Source organism: Nilaparvata lugens, chromosome 12 (genome assembly GCF_014356525.2).
Source record: "Nilaparvata lugens isolate BPH chromosome 12, ASM1435652v1, whole genome shotgun sequence".
NCBI classification, from domain to species: domain Eukaryota; kingdom Metazoa; phylum Arthropoda; class Insecta; order Hemiptera; family Delphacidae; genus Nilaparvata; species Nilaparvata lugens.
Window position 1 is genome coordinate 23,047,227 of NC_052515.1, and position 23,423 is coordinate 23,070,649.

General features: G+C 36.0%; 1 protein-coding gene across 5 annotated transcripts in view; it reads right to left on the reverse strand.

The window, feature by feature from the left end:
* LOC111045494 (E3 ubiquitin-protein ligase SH3RF3) overlaps positions 1-20,141 on the reverse strand; it is a 38,473-nt gene extending 18,332 nt beyond the window's left edge. For 2 of the 5 annotated variants that reach the window (XM_039439185.1, XM_039439182.1), the window contains exons 1-9: positions 19,764-20,139; positions 12,808-15,065; positions 9,393-9,448; positions 8,922-9,036; positions 8,251-8,349; positions 7,134-7,270; positions 5,875-6,037; positions 3,708-4,031; positions 1,897-2,312 (exon numbers count right to left, since the gene is read on the reverse strand). In XM_039439185.1, coding sequence (XP_039295119.1) covers positions 1,897-2,312; positions 3,708-4,031; positions 5,875-6,037; positions 7,134-7,270; positions 8,251-8,349; positions 8,922-9,036; positions 9,393-9,448; positions 12,808-14,934 — 3,437 coding nt within the window. In that variant the 5' untranslated portion in view covers positions 14,935-15,065; positions 19,764-20,139. Of the gene's footprint in view, positions 1-1,896; positions 2,313-3,707; positions 4,032-5,874; positions 6,038-7,133; positions 7,271-8,250; positions 8,350-8,921; positions 9,037-9,392; positions 9,449-12,807; positions 15,066-19,763 lie in introns of all 5 variants that reach the window. The other 3 variants (XM_039439184.1, XM_039439183.1, XM_039439186.1) reach the window with 3 other exon arrangements.
* Positions 20,142-23,423: the final 3,282 nt, after the last annotated feature.

Here is a 23,423-nt window from a genome sequence, read left to right on the forward strand (position 1 = left end):
CTACACAAAGTTTTTCCATTAAAATCATCAGTTCTTTTTCTCAAATTCATTACAATTTTTCCAATCCAGACTAACCCCTACTCAAAGGCGATCTCCTATGTAATGGTATTTTCTAATATTATGTACGTAGATAAATTGGCTCGTATATATTACTTTATTAATCAAAGTCAACAAAGGGTTGAAGAGGGAAAGTTTGGAAGACAATTTTTGACCCCTCAGTTCTGTTTAGGGTAGTGAGAAGGTAAACATATCAAAAGTCCCAACCCCTACTTCCTGTAGTTAAGAGGGTGAGGATGGTTCAGAGGTACCATTTTTTTTTCTCGCCTATAACTTTATTGAATATTGAATTGAAACTTGGAAACTATGCATCTTACGAACATGACTATTCTATACAATATTTAACTATAAAACAAGTGTTAACTTAGCGGTTCCACACCTTTAACATCCGGGCTAGAGATGCCAACTATTGCTATGTTTACCTCCTTCAAAGTAAAAAATTTTGTTCCAGACTCCTAAAATTTCATTGTCAAATTATCAATTGTTGCAAAATTGAAAATTTCACAGTAAGATACAGATATGATTAGCTTAGCATCAGCTGTTGAGAAATGAAATTCGCGTTCGTAGCGCTAAGGTCTGTACGCAAGTTTAAATAAACTTTTATTGAAAGCTTTTCAATTTTTAATGTGAATTTTCCCATATATAAAACTGAAATTTGTTTTCATGTTTGTAAATGTTGTTTTGCAGGCCAATGGAGAGAAGGCCTGTCTGGAACAGGCCACTGCACAATCGCCAAAGCTGTTGCTCACAGCCCTGTGCTTGAGATGACGTCAGATGTCATGAGCACGGAGTTGGTTTTTACTAAACCTTTCTCTGTTAAATTCTGCTCTAGAGAGGAGTGGAAGTCTGAGGAAGGGCCCCATCCCAAAAGAGGCAGCCTTGTCTGGTACACAGACAGTTCTCTCATTGAAGGGAAATCTGGCTACGGGGTGTACAGTGATTCACCTAGAACACAAATTTATGCAAGTCTGGGACAACACTGCACCATCTTTCTGGCAGAGATTTGGGGCATCACGGCTTGTGCCAACATAGGCATTGCCAGGCGCTACTGCAATAAGCATATAGTAATCCTGTCAGACTGTCAGGCAGCCCTCAAGGCTCTTCACTCCAACGAAATCAAGTCCAAATTGGTGTGGGAGTGCCACAAAACGCCCAGCAGGCTTGCAACGCTCAACTCTGTGCATCTTGGGTGGGTACCTGGCCATGTAGGCATAGGAGGTAATGAGCGTGCAGATGAGCTTGCTAAGCGGGTTTCTAGTATGCCATTCCTTGGCCCAGAGCCGGGCTGTGGCATAAGTAAAACAACTGCCTTCCACACAATAAATGAATGGTCCAGGGACTTACACCACCAGCAATGGCAGGGTCAGCCTGGTCAAGCACTTGGCAAAAGACTGCTGGCAGACACAAGCTCTCGCTTCACCAGGTGGCTGGTGAGTCTGGGTAGAGGTCAGGTCAAGCAGGTAATTGCCCTGATAACTGGACATGGCCACTTCAGGAAACATCTCCACACAATTGGACTCAGAAATGAAAGCCAGATGTGTAGGCTTTGTAATCAGTCTGCAGAGACTGCCAAGCATATCACACTGGATTGCGAAAGTCTTGGAGCTAGAAGAAGGGCTCTGTTTGGCTGCAAGCAACCAGATGAGGAATGGGATGTTGGTATAGGGAAGAAACTCCTGGATCTTGTAAAGGAAACGGGAGTTGGTTTGCCTAACTAACATACTTTTGGGACACACAATAAGCTTCGGTTGACGTGTGAGGTTTCTCGAATCTTTGGATCTTGAATCCGTTCCTTCAAAACATAAACATTTTGTTTATTGATTTGATTTTGGTACTGACTTGGATGGCGCGACATAGTTGCCGGGAAAGACGCCACACTTCTGGTGCTTGTTGGTGCCCTTGAACCAGCCGTCCTGACAGCGCTCGGTCACCGTGTACACGTTGCCACGCTTCAACTCCAGTTCGTCCGACTTCTGCGGCTTGTACGGGTAGAGCGCCACATAGGTAGCGGGCAGTAGCAGTGACACGTGTGGCGTGACGTGGTGCGACGTGACGTGAGACGAGTGATGTGGCGTGCCATGTCCGTCTGCGCTGCCCGGCAACAGTAGCGACACGTGTGGCGTGACGTGAGACGTGTGGTGTGCATCTGCGCTGGCCGAGCGCTGGTGATGGCGACGTTGGCTGGCCGAACGTGTCAGTAGTGATTCGGTGTGTGTGGGTGTGTTGCAGGATGACGTGTTGCTGCCACTTGTCATCTGAAAATACAAATCATATTAATACAACAATAATTCAATAGCATTCCGTGTGATTTTTCTTTCTTTCTTTGTGCTATGTGTTTATATACATGATTTGATTCCTCTATTATGATGTCTTTGGGAAGCTTTTAAAACAAACAAACGAACAAACATATTACAAAAGAAGGAAAAACTATCCAATCATCTAGTTGCACCTCATCTACCTTTACTTCAATTCGTCAAAAACGAAGTTTTCAGCTTCCAATCTAAATCAAAGCATACAGTAATAAACGTGAATAATTCAATATGAATCGCGTGTAATGTGATTCAAATTGAGATTAAACCACTAACTGATTTAATTCAGTTTTGAGTGATTATATTCTTACAACTATTTGCCGTATAAACTTGATTACATTTTTGAAAAAAATAAATGACATCAACTTACTAACATGAAATTCATACAGACTATCATGATATCATTTCCATTCATTTTCCATTGTTATCATTCATGATTTCTCTAGCATGTGATTTTATGTAAAAATTAAAAAAAATAGCATTTAGGCTCAACTCACACTACCTCGACTCAAATCGTACGACTCCCGTCGAGGATACTCCAGCTTCTCGACCTTACGACATTTTTGCTCATTGTTACTATTTCAGTTCCTTGCTACTCCATTTTCTAACTCTACTTCATTAAAAATATAAGATATAATTTTATTCATATTTCTATTCAATCATTCAGAACTACACAACTTACAGAAAAGTACCACAGGCTTATAAGCCCAAAACGGTTCCAATTCTAATTTATACAACAGTCCAAATGTAGCTAGGTTATGTGTCATTAACATTCTTCAATTACACACTCAATTTGCAATTCAAAACACAAAAATCATTTTTAAATTAAAAAAAAATACTTCTAAATTGAATTAAATCAATCAAAATTAGAAAATTCCAAACTTTAAAAAAACTTGAAAATTTCGAGACCGAAAAGACAAACACTTGAATCGTCACTACTTACAATTAATAATGTAACAATTCAATAATGATTATTTTGAATATATTGTCTTATCTAATTCTTATTATTGTCTAAAATGATAAAAAATCGAGGCTCGACCAACATGTAGAGTCGACGCTCGACTCAGTCTCACAGTCGTGAGGTCGCGGAGACTAGAATCGACTGGTCTGAGTGTCACCATTTGAAAACACATGCTGCGTCGAGAAGAAACTAGAGTCACAGTCTCTTCTCGACTGGAATCGCGTAAGTGTGAGTCGAGCCTTAGTTGATCGGCATCGACATTATTATCAAAATTAGTTATAAGAGAAGTTTTGTACTCTTTCGTATTTTATAATGCTTGATTGATACTAAGAATAAAGCAACAAGGAGGAGATATATGATAAATAAATAGAAATACATACGACAGCCAACGAATGCGGCCCAGTCGTAGAGCTGACTTCGTTTGAGGTGAGTATTTCGGCTGAATGCCGGTTATTGTGCTGCTGACTATGGTGATCGGGCGGCTGCAAATTGTGCTGACTGTGCTGATTCGGCTGCTGCTGCTGCTGGAGAGCATTGAAGCTGTGGCGCTTGGCAGCCGACTGCGAGGGGGGAGGAGGCGGCGAGGAGGGGGATGACGCTGAGGATGAGGTGGGGGGAGAGGTGGACGAGGATGAGGAGGACGTCGATGATGTCGATGATGATGAAGGTGATGTGAGAGTGGTCGATGTTGAGCCATCTGATGCCTGCAAATACAACAAAATATCGATTTTTATTTATAATTTACTTCTACAAGGCTACTTGTTTCATGATATAAAATCACTTGTACCCTTCTACTTTCTTTAAAGACATGAACGGTGTCGGCCAATCACTACATTATCAAGGGTAAGAGTTTTATTTATTTGATAATGTGACAATTTTTTTCAGGCTTAAACTATTGAAACAAAATTCATTGAAACATAGGTATAATGAAAATGAAAACTACATACGTAGAATAAGTTAAAATTAATGGTATTTCAAGGCTTATTAAAAAATTGTATAATACTGCTTAGCTGCTAGATACAGAAACTACTTAGCTGCTAAAAAACACGTCACACTTTAACCAGTTATCGAAGAAGTGAAAACTATCCGCCACCAAGGCAAAACAGCTGATCGCTCTTTCAAAGGTTTAAGGTTATATTCTCATGTTCATCGACTCAGTCTATGATGATTTCACGTAGTTTTCATTTTCAAGTAATAATTCTTAGGGGGTGATCACATTGAATGTTTGTATATTATGCAAGTGCACGTCAGATCATGCATGAGCCGAAAAACAAAATTCTGCAAAGTGCCATTGAAACGCGTTGTGACTTGCATGTAGCTGCTCACACTGAGCGCATTCAGCAAGTGCACGCGTTCAGGGTGAGTGTTCCAATTGCTCTTTCCACATTGTCCTTCTCACCTGCACGCTTGGTCATGATGCATAACCAAGCGTGCACTTGCACATATACGCATAATTCAATGTGATCACACCCTGAGATTACTATGACAAAAAATGTTTTACGTAACTTTAACGGAAATATACAAAGTGTTTCAGAAGTAGTGTCGAACATTCCAGGGTATTGTTCCTGGATTATAGGAGACTACGAATGTCATATTTGAAGTGTTCAAAACTCATTGGTTATCCTTATAGCTGTCATTTTGTTTTTTCACTTAGGAATTTTTATCTCAAGAACGAAATGTTTTATTGATCTGAAATTTGGCATGAATATTTATGCTAAGAAGACTCAACTTTAAAAAATAAAATAAAAAATGTTCGATGTAAATTTTCAAAATGGCGGCCATTTAAAATGTTTGATGGCGAATTTCACGAAAACCGTTCACTTTACAGAAAGTTTACAGGAGACAAAAAAGTTAGCAAATTCTATCAAGATTTCAAGGATACCTTATTCATTAAGATTGATTAGAGAAATCAAATCTTTTCGTACTGCATGCATGACCACTGTTCACCATTTAAACATCAATATTTCATTTTTAATTTCAATTGTATTTAAGATGAAGCTTTGAAACTCGGTATGGCTCCATATGGCCATCCAGCTGATTTTACAATGTTTTTCAGATGATCTTGTTAGTTCATGGTCATGCATGCAGTACGAAAAGAATTAATTTATTTGTTATTCTCTGACCAATCTTAATAGATAAGGTATCCTTGAAATCTTCATAAAATTTGATAACTTTTTCGTATCTTGTAAATTTTCTGTCAAGTTAACGGTTTTCTTGAAATTTGCCATCAAAAGTTTACAATGGCCGCCATTTTGAAAATTTACATCGAAATTTTTTCATTTCATCTTTTAAAGTTGAATCTTTATAGCATAAATATGCCAAATTTCAGATCAATACAACATTCCGTCCTTGAGATAAAAATTTTTAAGTGAAAAAACAAAATGGCTGCTATAAGGATAACCGCTGAGTTTTGGACACTTCAAATACGACATTTGTGATCTCCTATCATCCAGGAATAACACCCTGAAATGTTCGACACTACTTCTGAAACACTCTGTATTTACCGTATGCATATGATAATTCGAACTATTCTGTAGAATGACTGACCAGAGCGTGGGGGGTAGTTGTGGTACTAGTGGTGGAGGTAGTGGTGACCAGAGTGGTGACCGTGGTGGTGGTGGTGCCCGAGTGGTCTGTCGGGATGAGCGGAGTGGCGTCCGAGTCCACCGTCGGAGTGGGAGGCGCCACGCGAGATGGTCCCGGTTGACTACTGAAACGACAAACAATACAACGTTACAACCAATTATAATCTGAGCTTAAAGATTCTAAAACACGGCACAAATTCACACAGCTCTCAAATTCAAGAAACACGGGTTTTAGAAGGCGGTGGAACTGGAAAAGTAGCAAAAAAGCCATCCTATAATCTCTATTGACTTTATTACGTGGATCGGAATTTCACATTGAAATTGAAATTTATTCACAAAACTGACATGTTTACATTAGTCTATATAAGCATTTTTAAAGAGGATCAGAAGATTGTAGAAGAGAAGAAGGAGGTGGAAGAGGATGAATTGGAGAGGAGGAGAAGAGAGAGGAGGAGGTTAAGTTTGTTTTTTGGTCCTGCAAAATTATTTCTTCAATATTTAAATATTTCCTATTTTAGTGATAATAATGTGAAATATTTCTTCTATGTTTGGTTTTGAAGCATCTATATTTAAAAATCTTCTTTGAAAAAATAATTAAGGACTGAAAATTTTGTGAAGTGAACAAGAACAAGATTTAACCTATTTCGTACTACCTTATTTTTTCTCTCCATATCATTTTGATGATGTAATTATTGTATCAATCAATAAAGAATAAAAGAATAAAGGAGGAGGAGGAGGAGGAGGAGGAGGAGGAGGAGGAGGAGGAGGAAGGGAGGAGGAGGAGGAAGGGAGGAGGAGGAAGGGAGGAGTAAGGGAGGAGTAGGAGGAGGAGAAGGAGGAAGGAAGGAGGAGGAGGAGGAGGAGGAGGAGGAGGAGGAGGAGGAGTAGGAGGAGGAGGAGGAGTAGGAGGAGGAGGAGGAGGAGGAGGAGGAGGAGGACAAGAATGAGGTCGAGTGACAAGGAAAAGGAAGAAAGTATTTAGTAATTAGAGGAAGTTCTAAAGTTTAAAAGTACAATAGATAAAAGAACATGGATTAATAATTAATAATTTTCTTCATTTGGGTACACAATAAATATTACTGTTGTGAGTTTTAACCATAGAGGAAGACATTAAGTTATCTCTTATCATAACCGTCTCATTACCCACGAACAAGCCTGGACCTAATGTGGGCATCATCACCCTCAGCAAAAATAAAAACAAATATTGGATGGCATACTTACTTGATTGATAACTTCATAAGTGCTCGAGCAACGTTATTTAGTTCAACGAATGCCAGAGGAAAAATGCCTATTCTCTCACCAAGCCGTCCCTCAGCCCAGTTCTCATCCACTCGTCTTATCACAGTAACTACGTCACCCTGTAATCAAATCAAACTAATTAGAATTATACATATTCAACTTTTTAATTGTTAATGAATAGTTGGTTAATAGAATGAATAATATAATACAAATGGTATAATTAATATTACCAGGTTTTTATTCTTTATCTTACATCTACAAATTCAATTTTTTTCTGATAAAATATTTTTGGACTGATATCTGTTTTGAATCTGATGAAAACATGAAAGTAAGATTTATGTTTCTATGGATGGAAGACCTAACCTTATTTTGGACTATGTTATTTTACCTTAATCCGGGAGAGAACTAGTTTGGGGTTCACATGGTTTTACTCTCCCAACCATCCTAAGTGGTTAGTGCAATTTTTCTTCTCGTTCATACAATATTGCTATCTATTCTAGAGACTAATGAGCAAATATTTTTTCATACTAGTTCTAGAATGACGCAGTGAGTTACTTATAAGCTGCATACATACTTGAGCGCACTTCATTTTTCATTTATTATTAGATCTGAACCTTTCTATTTCTGTACAAATACCGAATCAGCTAATGAAAAGTGAAATGTGCGTGTTCGTGGCGTTCTAGTCTGTACGCAGCTTATGAATCCCTTACTGATATTATTAAAAAAACTTTGATATAGACTTAATATCATTATTAATAACTTAAAGACTGTACAAAAAAGCTAGATTCAGTCAATCAATGCTGCAAGTTTGTGCTTGTGAAAATAAATCAATGAATGTACTATACTGTCTCAAATAAAACGATTAAAAATACAAGCATGAGCTTCGATCTTGTTCATTTTCAAAATTAAATCCTTTTAATTTAATAACAAGTTGACAAACAATTTGATAAGGATCAGATAGAAAAAAATATGATTGAAGAAAACGTGTTTGTAAGTAGAATTCAGTGTTTGATTCAATAAGATCCTACTTGACAGAGCAATCATCTAATTTGAAGTGTACCTGTTTACAATATATTGTAATATAATTATAATATCTCACTTTATTGAACGTAAGGCATCCTTCTTCATCATCATTATTCATACGAAAGTCGAACAGTGCTTTACATTGTGGAATATGATTCGGCAGTGGTGTCAAAATCTGTAAAACAAAGCATTGATTCAATTATTTCCTATCACAGTATTGTGGGGGATATCTTCACTCAGAAGTAGTTGAATTCAGATTTCAGTAAAAATTCGATAGATCAAGAGTATATTAATGATTTCTTGTAAAATAAATAAATGGACAAATCATTCTATTTGTTCAAGGCCCTCAGCTCATACAAATGAATTGCTACATAGGTAGGTCATTGAGAAGAATGAAAAGAGAAGAGACTAGAATAAATAGTTTTAGTTGGGTTAGGTTAGGGATTACCAGCATGTAAATAAGAAAATACAAACAGAAATTAGATAATATACTGGTCTACACCAGCCACCCGTCCAATGGCAGTACTGACCGCTCGTTACTTCTTTAATCAGAGTGATTAGAACTACAAACTCTTTTCAACACTCCTTTCCATCTGATTTGGTTTGATAAAACTTGTGTCTGATGATTGTTTAGTTCTCTATTAATATTAACTGGTAACAATCGAAGAAAACTATCAAGTATTAATAAGCTTAATTTAAATTTACTAATTTATTTGTTAATTATTTCTAAACTGTATTTTCAATTACCTGAACATAGCTAAGAGGAAACACTCCAGACTGTCCCCGGCATTCCCCATGATACCAGTTGTTATCTATTTTTCGCCTCAAAATGATAAGATCACCCTCCTTGAAACTAAGATCACTGCAAAAATAAACATACAACCATCAGAAAATTGTTAATTGAAACACATTCATTCAATCTCTAGAGATAATTATGGAACTCTAAATTAATTAATGATTGATACAACAATACACCATACTATGATCTCAAAAATTTCAACTTGAAGGGATCAGATCACAAATGCTACAAAAACTATGAAAAAACGTTTCAGAAAAACGTTTGTCAAAAAATGTATGATGTAGGTTTGAAATATCCAGCTTGTTATAAAAATGATAAACTATGGAAAAATGTGGTTAGTAACAATATTATAGTATTGGTAAATTATTAGAGTACACTGATTTAGACTGCAAATTATTTTAAATGTAATAGACACTTACCCAGGCATTTTTGATAGGTAATCGTACACGGCTCTTGCGCATGGTTGGTTAATCCCCTGCAAAATTGAAGAATAAATGTTGTAGTTTAGACATCATAAAAAATTAAATCACTTTATCTTGATTATTGTAATCTAAGAAAACTGATTTTCAGATTTTGAGGTATGTTTCAATACTGAAACTGTTTATGGATTCTATTACAGCTACTATCAACATGAATGGGAACTTTAAATGGATTTTATCTTGTACTAGAAAATATGTAAATCTTTCTCAAATTTCCATGATGTGTTGTTGTGATGAGAGAATTGATATCAATCATAAATAATTGGTAGATGTGATAAATAGCTTCTCAATTTGTTCAATGTTAAAATAACCTACTTAGACTAAAGTCTGAGCATCGTTCATAAATAAGTAATAAATTTATCTTCATCATTAGAAAGGCAAAACTATTCCAAAACAGCATATAGTAATAGGCAGAAGTTCTATTATTAATCTATCTAAATTTAAAATTGTTTGTTTATTCTGATTTGTATATTCAAATTGATGATTTAGTGTATGAATTGAAATGGACATAACCTACATAGTATATGGACAATTTAAGACAAAATTAGGAAATTGAAAAAGTTTTGGGGAAGGAAAAGAAGAAGAAGAAGAAGAAAAAGTTTTGGGCAATAGCCTGTTTTTTCTTTTCCAATTACTGTATTGTTTACACTATCCAATAAATAAATAGAGAAATCAATCTTTATTGGCTTAGCATTTTCAAATATTAAACCAAAAATCCAATTTTAAATAAGTTCAAGTGGGCAACAGGCAATACCTTCCAATAGAACTGGAAGAAGGAAGAAGTTTAAAATACAAAGTCAGCTTGTTTTCAAATTAGGAAAATTAATTATTTTCTTTACAATAGTGCGTCACCCTAGTATAATCACATCATTATTAAGTCAACAATTTACCGAAAAGGGATTAAATCATGAAGCATCAGAAAATGCAGAGTAAACGAACGTTGACATTATATTAACAACAGCTTACATCATACCATAGAGCTGTAGTGCGTCATTTATCTACTAAATCATCAGCTCTATATGCAACATGAAAATTACATAGTTGAAAACTTATTTTCCATCTGATTTTAATAAATAGACCTGTTGGACATAATGTTATCATTCTCCATAAATTTCAATTAAGAGAACAAATTAAACAAATATACTTAGTATAAACAAGATAGTACCAGAATAAAAACTTTACTTCTGAGGAAAAGTAAAAAAATAATGAATGATTCAACTGATAATATATCAATCATGGAATCGATCAAATGAAAATCAAATCAGTCTATATTTTCGACACGATTCAAGTTGCATAAATGTATAAATAACCTTATCAGTGATATAATATAATACAGTGCCTCTTTACCTAGGAATATACAGGAAATTGTGAGGAGGATAAGGGAAATTCAAATTAACAATGTACAAGGTCCACTCAAAAACAGGATTCAAACTTATCGAAACCAAATGTTGCTCCAAAGAGTTCAAAGAAAGGATTGTTAATTAGCGGGGTGTATTACAGTAAAAAATTTCCACTCTTCCAAAGTAAAAGAAAAATATGTTAATAAGGAGTATTAAAGAATAAGGTATCTTTTCAAAAATCGCATTACCTAGTCAAACAATGTAAATTTACAGTAGATAAGCAGCAGTATACTAAAAAAATACCCCAACTTCTATATGTAGTTATACCAATTCATTACATTTTCACCAGAGCTTGAAAAATCTATTGAACTTAATGCATGCTGAAAAGTAAATTTGTATGTCTTCATGTTGGTGGGGACTCCCTTACGAGATGTATGATGTACGTAAATTATTATTCAAAAAATAACTTCACTTATATGGGTTACTTTATTCAAATTAATAAAAACAATACAAAAACTTGTAGGGTAGTAACCTTTTTTTAAAACATTTTAACAAGATAATTTAACTTGAAAATGGCCAATAGTCGAAACTAGTCGTTAAAATGTTTTAAAGTTTTTAAAATGTTTTAATAAAAGTGTACTACAAGTTTTTATATTGTTTTTATTAATTATTATTCAAGTATGGTAAACTATGTCTAAAATAATTAAAGATCATATGGTAAGGTCACATCTCCACTGATCAGGGTGATATTACACCAAGTCGCACAAAATGATCGCTTCTACTGAGTAGGAAGGCTTTAGCATTGGAAAAGGTGAGACAATGTCACACCAGACGCATCCCTACATTTTCTCATAAGCAGTGTATTTTTTTCTCATTGTTTTGTGTCCGGCCTGTTGTGACATCACCCCAAGTAAATTCATTTGACTTGAGTCCCTTGCGGGAAGGTCCCAGATCGATATCACCCTAACCAGTGGAGATGTGACCAGAATATCTTTAATGATTTTAAACATACTTCACCACACATAAATATCTATTTACATACATTATACATCCCGTAAAGGACTCCCACAAACAAAAAACAAAAATCCATACGAATTTACTTTTTCCATAAATAGTAAGTAAGTAAGTTCAGTAACGGAATGCACAAGTGAGAGATGAGTGGAGGCATTATGTTGAGGAGACCAGAGTCCACCCATAACTGTAGAGCCAAATGATGTACCGTAAGGCTAGGCGCACACCCGTTAGTCAAGACAAGACAAGACATGATCAGATACGTTTAGTCACAATACTCAAATAGTTGCTTATGAAGACATGTCTAATTGCAATGACTAATCAGTGTATTGCGTCATAAGCAACAATGCGAAGTATTGTGACTAAACGTGTCTGATCATGTTTTGTCTTGTCTTGACTAGCTGGTGTGAGCCTAGCCTAATGTATAATAAGTTCAGTCAATTTTTCAATCTCTGGTTAAAATCTATTGAGCTGATATTGAATTGAATTGGATTTATTTGTTTCCAACAGAATACAGCATACAATGTAAATTTATACACAGTATACATAATAGAAAAAGTATAAGTTCACGATTACTGAAACTACGCTCACATGAACCTAAGGTTTGTTTGTGAGTCGTGATTTCGAATATTATTATTGAAAAAATTGAAAATAAATAAATAAAAGAAGGAGATCAATCTCCAAAATAAATAAAACAAATGTTCCACTTGAGTATTGGAAAGAATATACGAATTTAATTGAGAAAACATTGGTATATACACATAGAATTTGGAGAACTCATTAGTATTCAACGCCAAACTGTGCATCATAAATTATATTATTATTATTATTGTGGTAAATTGAAATATAGGGATACAAGGAGTAATCGAAATTGGGTAGGTATTATTCGAGTACGTATTGGTAGTAATTAGAAAGCGAAAACCACACCAACCAAACCATACCAAACCAAAGCTGTTCACGCCACCACTGCACAGAGGTTAACAAGAAAGTGGAAACCGCCCTACCTTGATTAGTGGAACAGACTGGTGGTTAGCAGCGGCGGTCGACTCAGTGCTGCCAACCGACTTCACAGCAGTATTGCCAACTGATGACTGTTCAGCACTTGAATCACAATCAATGCTTTCGGATCGGACGGGAGGTTGGGGAGGAGGAGCGAGGTTGTTCGTGTCTTCATCTTCTTTCCTATCTTGGTTAGTTGGTGGCATGGATGTTGTAAGGGAAATGCAATCGGCCAACTGTGAGTACTGATACACAGAATTTGGTCGAGAACGGTCCTTATTTTCGGCCCGTTTCTCAGTGTTCGGAACAGACTGATTCGTACCACTGGAAGGTTGATTTTTGATTGATACAGTTGTTGAAGTAGCACTGGATTGAGTCATATTAGCTTGAGATGAACTCTGTTGATTGTTAAGTGATGTATCATCCCCCATGGATGTCATATTTCTAATAGACGGTACATCCCCCGTAGAAGATGCATTACCCATAGATGTGACATTTCTGATAGTGCTAATAGTTGATACATTCCCTGTAGATGAAACATTTCCCATAGATGTTACATTCCTAACTGTTGATAAATTCCCTGTAGATGTTACACTCGCTTGACTAGTATTCGTGGATGTATTCGCTGCACTAGACAAACCAACTTGCTGTTTGTTCAGGGAAAATACTGACGTAACTTTTGAAGAAGAATGGGTTTGGTTATTGGACGACCCACTAGCTTCCGCATAACTTATTTGAGAATTAGCAGGTCCTAGAGAGGGACTACTCCTTGAATTTGATAGCAACAAATAGTTTTGAGGTGGGTTAGTTGGTGACTGAGTAGAAGTCAACACTGTGTTGTAAGATAGACGGTGTTGCCCAGTTACAGGAACCAAACCAGGATTAGTAGCATTACTAACAGGATTGTGTTGAGTTCTAGGAGGCACAATTCCCACAGAAGATATACTTCCGAACCCAGGATAACTATGGGGACAAGTTTGCGTCAGTCCCCCATTGGAGAGACCATTTGATGTGTGAGTAGACACAACAGAGGCGCCATGTCTAGGGAGACATACTCCACCTGCTGAGCTGGATATTGTGTTGACTTTAACGATTTGAGTGGCAGTGCTTTCACCCACTAGTCTAGCCTGTGGGAACGAGTAGAAGAGTTGATGTTGGTTGTTGGATGATCTTTGAACAGGCTTGGGATCGTTTTTGGTTGAGGAGTTAGGGGTAGATGTGGTGGGGATTGATTGACCAGTAGTTGATCCAGGAGTAGTGGTAGAAGGATTGACAGCTGTTGAAGAGTGATTGGGATTAGAGGTTGTAACCGGAACGGTAGAGGAGAGGTTTGGATTTAAGGTGATTGTGGATGGTTGACCTGTAGCTGAGAAATTGGGATTGATAACAGTTGTGGGGTGGTTAGGATTGGAAGTTGTTGAACCAGGAACAGCAGACGAGAGATTAGTGTTAAATCTGATTATGGCAGGGGTTGTGTGACCAGTAGGATTGGGACTAACTGTGGATGGGAGGTTAGGATTGAAACTGATCGTTGGCGGATAATGTGGATTGAGATTAGTTGATGAGAGATTAGGATTGAAACTAAAGGTTGGTGGTTGATTGAGAGTAGTTGTGGCATGAGCAGGGAGATTAGGGTTGCCCTCACTTTTGCCCATCTGAGGCATCATAATGAGACGTTGGTGTGGGTTGTAACAGAATCGCGGCAAATGCGCTAGGAGAGGATTAGACCCTGATCCCTGGCTAGAACTAACCGATGTGGCCAACTGATGCAGGTGTTGTTGCTGTTGTTGCGGCGGTTGTTGATGTTGAGGTGGTTGTTGTTGCTGATGGAAATGCTGGTAGAGTTGCGGATGTCTGTTGGCCGGTGGTCCGCCAGAGTTGCGCTTCTTGGGTGCCGCATTGCGCATGCCCTCCAGAATGCGCATGAGCAGAACGTTGGGCGGAAGATCGTCTATCTTGATGTCGACGAGCACCCTACACTCGGGACACCGCAGCTCCTTGTGCGTACTCACTATCTCCTCCAGACACTTTTTGCAGAAAGTATGCTGACATGGCAGCACCTTGCTGGAGGTGTCCAGTCGCTCGAGACACACTGAACACTCCAGCAGGTCGTTTAGCATCCATTCATCCATGGTGCGAATTGGCGACTAATGAGTTGTGGGTCCTAAGCATGGGCGTTGCATCAAGGATATGCACCCAGTAGCTGTGACGTCATGCCAACTAGAAGGCCCGTGTCGTGCCATTGTTGCACTGAGACCGACATCTGCAACAGAACAACCCAAGTTGTCAACAACAAACACACAATAATAAAAAACAATACTATTAGGAGAAAATATAAAACATTAATTCTAATTCCTCAACTAACCCACAGGCCTATATAAATCCTTTCCCTCTTCTCTTGTATTGTCGTTTGTTCTTTGCTCTTATTTCTAAATCTAAAGGTTATATTAATTGATTTCTCTAAAAATTCTACTTAACAATCAAAGTCACAAAATATCACTGTATAATGGTACTCGTCCCACACACAAGTCCAAGACTCATGTGGGACTATTTCCTTTCTTGTTGTGTCGGTGCGAATCAGTAATGTATTTTGTAAGTTATATAGCTGTTTTTGGCTGTCGGTTGGTGGCTGTGTCGAGGTTGTGTTTGTTATTAAATAATAAATAGTGAGCATGTTTGCGATGCAGTCGTTGACCGATAACTCGGAATTCTATATAACGGAATTACAAGTTTTACGAATGTTTTACAGAACTTGCAAAATTTGTATGGCTATAATATTCTTGGTCGATAATGCAATATATTTTTGTAAATTGATTTTTATTCCTATAGTTTAAAAACATTTATCTATGTATTCGTGTGCACTGTAAAGAATATTATTGAATTGAATTATTTGGAAACCAACTACATAATATAGGCTTTTAGTGCTTATTGAGTGCGATTTCTTTGTTTAGATTGGTTTTTAATCTACATAAATTAAAAATTTTATGTTTATATAGCAAATAGGCCTATTCCTTACCTACTTTTTGAACTGAGTCATCACCTAGCCTTGATTTGGAAGATGAAAATAACACAAGGATTGCCTTAGTATTAATTTGTATCTACCAATGTTTTCACATTAGAATATTGTTTGTTACATGAATGAAAATGTAATAAACACGTCACTCAAACACGTGATAAAATTGTTTACTGGTATTAAAACACTAGTTTTAAGCACATAGGAAGTCCGTATTGAGATGTAAATAAAAATATTGATTGCCAGATGAATTTCATGATTCACTAAATAAAGTCAAATGTGACATGAGATACATTGACTTTTTGGCGGTTCGCCGGGTAAGCTAGTTCCCTATAAAATAAAATTTATTAGAACTCAAGTTCTATCAGTTTTAATATTATTTTATGTATAACCTTCAAAAGTAAGGTTAGGAATGTGAATTAATATAGCACATTATATTGAACATGGCTTCATCTGTTGGCTGGACAATCAATATTGATTATTCAGAATGTGCTGCCGCACAAAAACCTGTTTTCATTACAATATGATTTATTATAATATTTTAAATACAATTTTTCTTTTCTAATTATTTAGGCTATCTATTTTTTTAGTTTTTCAATATTATGTAGACTAGCTATGTAATATGACAAATTTGGAGAACCCAAGTTCAAATTACTAAGACTAGGCCTAGGTGACAATGAATGAGTCAAACCACTTGTGACTCATCAGTGCGAAATTGACAGAAATTGGGAATACATTTTAGAAATGACGCATCATAGTTTTAAATCATTTTCAAAGAAATTTTAACGGTTGTCATAAAATTTCCCAGTAGATAAATAACATTTTGAAACAAAAAAATGTCGTTCAAAATACCATCAATTCAAATAGCACAGACATATATAGAACTAAATAAAAATGCATACGTTTTTCAACAAATTGTCACATAGGCCTATTTGCTAAAAGTGCAGAAATGCCAACCATAATATGGATTATTGCTCAGTTTTAAAAGTGAAAGAAATTGGACAGATTCATTGATGCCCAATAAACATATTGATTACAATCATTCGACTAACGGGCAACGATAATATGACATTTTTTCAATTCCTCTCTGCTAGTGACCTACTAAAAACAACAATTAATCTTGTTATGATTCTGTATAATCTAATTATTGAATATTTTGAAGTCAATCATTTGTTTAGTGACAGTCAATATAGATCTATCAGAGGGACTAGCATGGCTGTCTCTGAATTTATGAAGAGCTGCATTAATTTATTCTGTTGATGATGGTCATAGTGTGTAAAAGGTAGTTTTTATGATATGTCTAAGGCATCTGATACAATATCTCATAAAATATGAATTAAGAAACTTACTTTTTATGGTTTTGACAATGCTACTATTAGTCTTTTCATCTTACATGAGTGTCTTTTTTTTACAAAATTTGCTATTCTGATAATTTCTTGAAGGTAAAATCAGGTGTACCCCAAGGATCTACTTTCAGGCCACTTCTGCTCATTATTTACGTAAATGATCTCCCTGCTGCCATAAGTACCAATTTTGTAAAGCCTTTTTAGATTGCGGATAATCTGGTACCTACAAAATTAAAAATAGACCTATCAATGTGTTAAGTGATTTTCATAGTTTTTTAAATGTATTAATTGACGACTGGACAGCAGCAAACTCACTATGTCTCAACAAAGAATAAACTCAGATGTTGGAGTTTGGTTTCAGTTCCAACACAAATAATTCAACATTTTTAGGCATAGTTATTCAAAATAATCTCAAGTGGGAGTCACACATCCATGGCAGGCTGTCAAGAAGTATTTTTCTACTAATTCGATTGAAATTTATTGTATAATAATAATAATATCGAGTGACCTGGCTGGCTCAGGTCTGGTGTCAGAGTTTTCAGGTCGCAGCTGATCAATTTCAGGGCCTCTGACATGACCTAACGACTGCTTTTTAGGCAGCCGGGACCGACGGCTTAACGTCAATTATTGTAAACCCTTATGTGTTGAAAACGGTTTATTTTGCTCATGTGCATAGTCATTTATCTTATGTTATTAAATTATTATCTAAATTTGGGAGAGAAATAGTACAAGGAGTATCCTTAGTTTTTCTCTCCCATTCCGTGCTTCTTATAAAAATTATAATAATAAAAATAAAAATAATTAAATAAAATACCTGGGTAGAGGATACTAATATTACAAAACTGTTTGTTTTGCAAAATCGAGCCCTTAAAATTATTGTGGTGTTCCTAGTCGGTCTCATTGCAAACCATTTTTCAAGTGTTATAAAATTTTGACAATTCATGCTATTTATGCACTGGAATTTTTGTTGTACATCAAGAAAAACTTAGCCTGTCTTGCTTAGAATAGCTCTGTTCAATTTTCAAATCAATATATTTGTGTTTTTTGCTTTTATTCCTATTTAGAATATTTTCTATATTTTATACGATATTTGTACTGTTATTTGCTTAGATTAAGGCTTGTATTAGGCCTATATCAAGACACCAGTTTTGACAACCAGTGGTTCGCCAAATGTCTGAGCGTGACGGGTGGGGGGAGGTCTGTCACTTCTATGTCTTCTCCATAGTGAACATCCAGGGAATCGTCCAGTTTGTTCTTACCATCTTTGGGGGATTTATGTAGGTAGTTTCCTAATAATTAATATGGTTCTTATATCACGCTCATAATTCTAGGGTTGCCAAATTCCGTCTGCCGGTTACCAGCTTTTGGTGGCCCGGCTGGTGTCTCACTCGAGTCGTCAGCCTGGCAACCAATCCAGATTTCTTACTGGTGTTTAATGGTGCCTTATGCCTAAAAGTCCACATGTTGACCCAGTCTAGTAACCCAACGTAGGCAAATGAAAGACAGACTGGCAAACCATTCATCCACACACTGGCTTTAATCGTCATTTGCCTTTATTGGGCCACCATATGGATGGGGCATTACACACGGATGCCTATGGTTGCTCTCTGGCGAACCTCTAATAGCCGACACACACTACAAAGAATAAATGACTACATAGAACACTAGCCAAATATCTCCTTACAATCACATATATTTTGGTATACAGCATAATATTAGGCAAAAACAAGATTGGGACATCATCTTACAAGTGAATTTAATTTATAATTAAAAAAAAAACTTTAGATGTTGAGATGTAGAACGTGGGAAGCTATTTACTTTGTATAACCTAACCTATTTCAATTGTCTTTAATCAATTCTAAAATCATAAAATCTAAAACAGGTTATGCATAAAGTATTAGTAAATAGTTTGATGTTAGGAATGTTTTTGCTGATTGTACAGTATTTTGTTTCAGTATGTCGAGTTTGAAGAGAATAATCAAAACTAAAAGCCAACCGGTATTTACTGGCTTTTTATCAGAATTCGCCATTTCTAACTAAATTTTGAATTAAAAATATTAAATTCTAATTTTGTTTATGTTACAATAATTTATACATTCTAGAAATAAATAACACAGAAAGCTCAAAATACCATACTGTCACGTCTACTTGCTACACCTACGTTCCTCTTGTAAAGGTTAGGACAGCAAAAGTAGACTGGTTCGGTAGGAAATTCTTTTTTGAACAAAGTTAATTTTGAAATAAGTATATTACAGAATATTTTTGAATTAAAATGGAAAATTCAAAAAAAATTACAAAAATGATAAAGAGGATGTGTCATAGATGAAATTCAATTATAAAGATAATATCAATTGTCTTGAATCCTCTGAAATTTGAAATCATGAAATATAATACCTGTTAACGTAATTTTGTATTGTTGCCTTTAATTGAAATTTACAAAAATGCTTAGTTCATGCTGAAAAACGTTGACTCTGATGTAAGGAATTTCGAATCGGCACCTGTGTATTACTCAATAATTAATAGCTCAACACTGACAAAGGGGTGAGGGAAAGTATAATATTACGCCTCCAAATAAGTACTTGTATATAGCTTTAGCACTTACCTTCAGTTGTGACTTGAAAGAGAAATTATGGTGCTTGAAAATCCGTAGGTTAATTATGACACTTGAAACTGAACAATTCCTAATTATGCATTGAACACTGATGAATCAATTGTTAGGCATCCACTTGAACAGCACTGGCCTATTACTTCCGTTGAACTGACAACTACATCACTGCCAGATTGCACTCATAAAACTCTTGCAGGCCAAAATTATTAACTGAACAGATCTTTCACCGGGAAACCAATAATACTTTTCAATTCAAAGCCGAAAGCTATTAACGAACGCGATTGTAATTGCAGATAGGAAGCTAAATAACAAAAACTTTACGGTCCAATACCAATGAAGGACAAACTGCCTGATACTTTTGGCAACATTGGCCAAAGCTGGAGAATTTTTGTATAGCTTTCGCTACCTATTAGCAGGAATTGAAACTAAATCACTGATGGCGCGTTATTTTGAACTTCAACAGGTCACAGATTTTTGATACTTCAGTGCATCCCGAAACCAAAAACAAATAAATCCTCAAGTTTTTACTGAAACATAATTCTCAATTTGAAATTAGAATAACAGTAAGAATAATAGTAAGGAGTAGTCACAGACCTCAAATTCCATTTTTATAGCTGATTGTTCCTTGCTCGTGACATTAATGCAAGCATTCTTTAATGAGTACCGTACCTAATAAGTAGAATTAATTATAGATGAAAACATTATAATAATCTACTACAAATGAATGAATTACTATAATATAGATTTATTCATTAATATCTGATAGAATAAAACATTTTCATATTTATTAATATAACTCCTGTATCCTATGGAATTGTAAAATTTTCCACTCTAATAATAATTATTTTTATCACTCAATACAGCGATAAGAATATAAGGACTGTTAAATAGGCTAGTTGATGATAATTTTATCACGAAAATTAATTTATCTTCAAGTACTTATCAAAGATCAAACTAGGTACCGTACCTATAAATAAACTGCCTGTGTCTTGTGGTTATATTTACATAACCTTATGAAAAGTGTTTATAATAAATGTAGTTCAGTCAAGGAAAGGTTATAGAGGGAAAAATTGAGAAGACAATTCTTGACCCCGCAGTTACGTTTAGGGTAGTAAGGAGGTAAAAATATCAAAAGTCCCCACCCCTACCCACTGTGCTAAGGGGGTGGCTTAAGCTTTAATTTGTTATATGACATTGAAGTCCTTAGGATACATAGTTTTTGAGTTTTATGCGAAAAACCAAGAAATGGTACCTTTAAACCACCCCACCCCCTAAGAACAGGGGGGTAGGGGTGGGGAATTTCGATATGTTACGTCCTTACTACCCTTAACAGAGCTGCGGGGTCAAAAATTGTCTTCCAAACATTTCCCTCTATACCCTTTCTTGAGCATTCATTGCAAGGACTAATGATAAATAGATATTATCATAAAGTAGGTACTCAAGGCTATTATAAAACTGAATATTCTTATTTGAATGTAGGTATGAAAAAATAGCTATAACCACGTGGAAATGGCCACTGTCCTGTATCTGGAAAGAACAACAGGGGCCCCAATACAGAGCCCTGGGTTACCCTTCCCCACAGGTGAGATTAGAGTGCTCTGATGGGGTACCCCAGTGCTCTGTTCTGAGCCCCCCCCCCATCGTTAGTCGTTACTAATAATGGTACCGGAATTATGTTAAATGCTACGATGTTGACACCTCGAACAGTATTGAACATCACAAAGGAACATGGGGAACCACAGCGGACTGATGCGACTAAGGCAAGGCACACACTAGTTAGTCAAGACAAGACTTGATTAGACACAATACTTCACATAGTTGTTTATGAAGACATGTCTAATTGCAATGACTAATCAGTGTGTGTTGCTTCATAAGCAACTATGTGATGTATTGTGTCTGATCATGTCTTGTCTTGACTAACTGGTGTGTGCCTAGCCTAAGGTGAGGGAACATAAATTCTGACTGTCTTCAACCTATACATTTTCAGATCTGCTTTGACAGCTTCTCGTGACCTAGATGCCTTGCCTACCAAAGGAGACTCATTCACATGACACCAGGAACAGGCTGCGAAACACGAGGCGGCTTGGCACGCTAGGACAGGAAGCTCTATCGATACACCAACCCAATCAGCCAAACTGAGAGCTTACTGTCCTGTCGTGCCGACTCGTCTGAAAATGAAAAAAACGCCTTGTGTTTCTAGCCAAGTAGTTATTTTTCTCTATGGTTTACTTGCCTGCTGCTTGGTTATAATTACTTTTTCGCCACACTTGGATGTAATGAGCTGGTTTACGTGCGTCATATGGAGGCCGAAAGTGATTGTTTTCCGACCAGGCCGGTAAAACTTTACGGCCCTAGGGCTGTAAAATGACCTTGAATAACAGCTGATCGTGTCCGATCTCACAAAAATCATAGAGAGATAATCTCATAATGACTGTAATAATCTATATATAATTATGTATCGTGAATCGCGGTATTATGTCTATAATAATATATTTTATAAATTACTGTTTCATAATTTAATATTTATTATTGTGTTTTTGATATCAAACAATAGAATACGATGATATATCTCCATAGCCTGAACAATATAATGTTGGCTACATTGTCCATTGTCAGAAAGGTACGTATCGCAAGTATTTGAAAGTGAAGAATCGAATTTGAATTCAAAGTACAATAATTGTATCAATATTTAAAAGTGAGGTAGAGTAATAATTGTTTCTTTTTTATTATCGAATTCCACTTCTTAATGCAATACAATCAACAATAATAATAAGCAAATACAGCACAGATCTGAAGTTTAAGGTAAGCCTACTGGTGAAACTCAGCCTTGACTGAAAAATTCCTAGTAATTTTTCCGTAATTCATTATTAAAACTTTTAGATAATTTTTCTTCAATATTAAACCATATAGAGAAAACATTAGGCCCACTCAAGATTGAATCTTCGAATGTTTTCTCTATGATTTAACTATTTTCAGAGCAATATTTTGTTGTGAAAATGCAAGCAAACCGGCTTCAAATTTGCGCTTTACTCTATTATTATAGTAGCCTACATAGCCTACGTTATCTGACTTAATTCAGAGTGAAAATTTTATTGTGAGACAGATAATAATATTAATTTTAATAATATAAGTCATGAGCCAAAGTCTGTTGTACGGTACGCTTTTTAGGAGTGAAGTAAACTTTTTTAGAAGTCTAGTATTACAGTATTACGTGTATGCTAAGGGTTATCAGTCAGGCCTCAACGTTCAACAGTACGGAATAGCCGAGAGCATAAAGGCATACATCAGTCAGAACTCAAAGCTCAGTGAATAACAAACATGATCTAGGTTCGAATCTCGGTCAATGACTTTTTTTTTGTCGATGAATTTCGACTTTTAATACCTATTTTTACTTTCCTTGCCCTACTACCATAGGTAAGGAAAGTATTGCTTTCCAAAAAAAATTAAGGTACCCCAATTTCAAGTTTTCTATACGTTTCAAGGTCCCCTGAGTCCAAAAACATGATTTTTGGGTATTGGTCTGTGTGTGTGTGTATGTGTGTGTGTGTGTGTGTGTGTGTGTGTGTATGTGTGTGTGTGTGTGTGTATGTCTGTGAACACGATAACTCCATTCCTAATTAACCGATCGACTTGAAATTTTAAACTTAAGGTCCC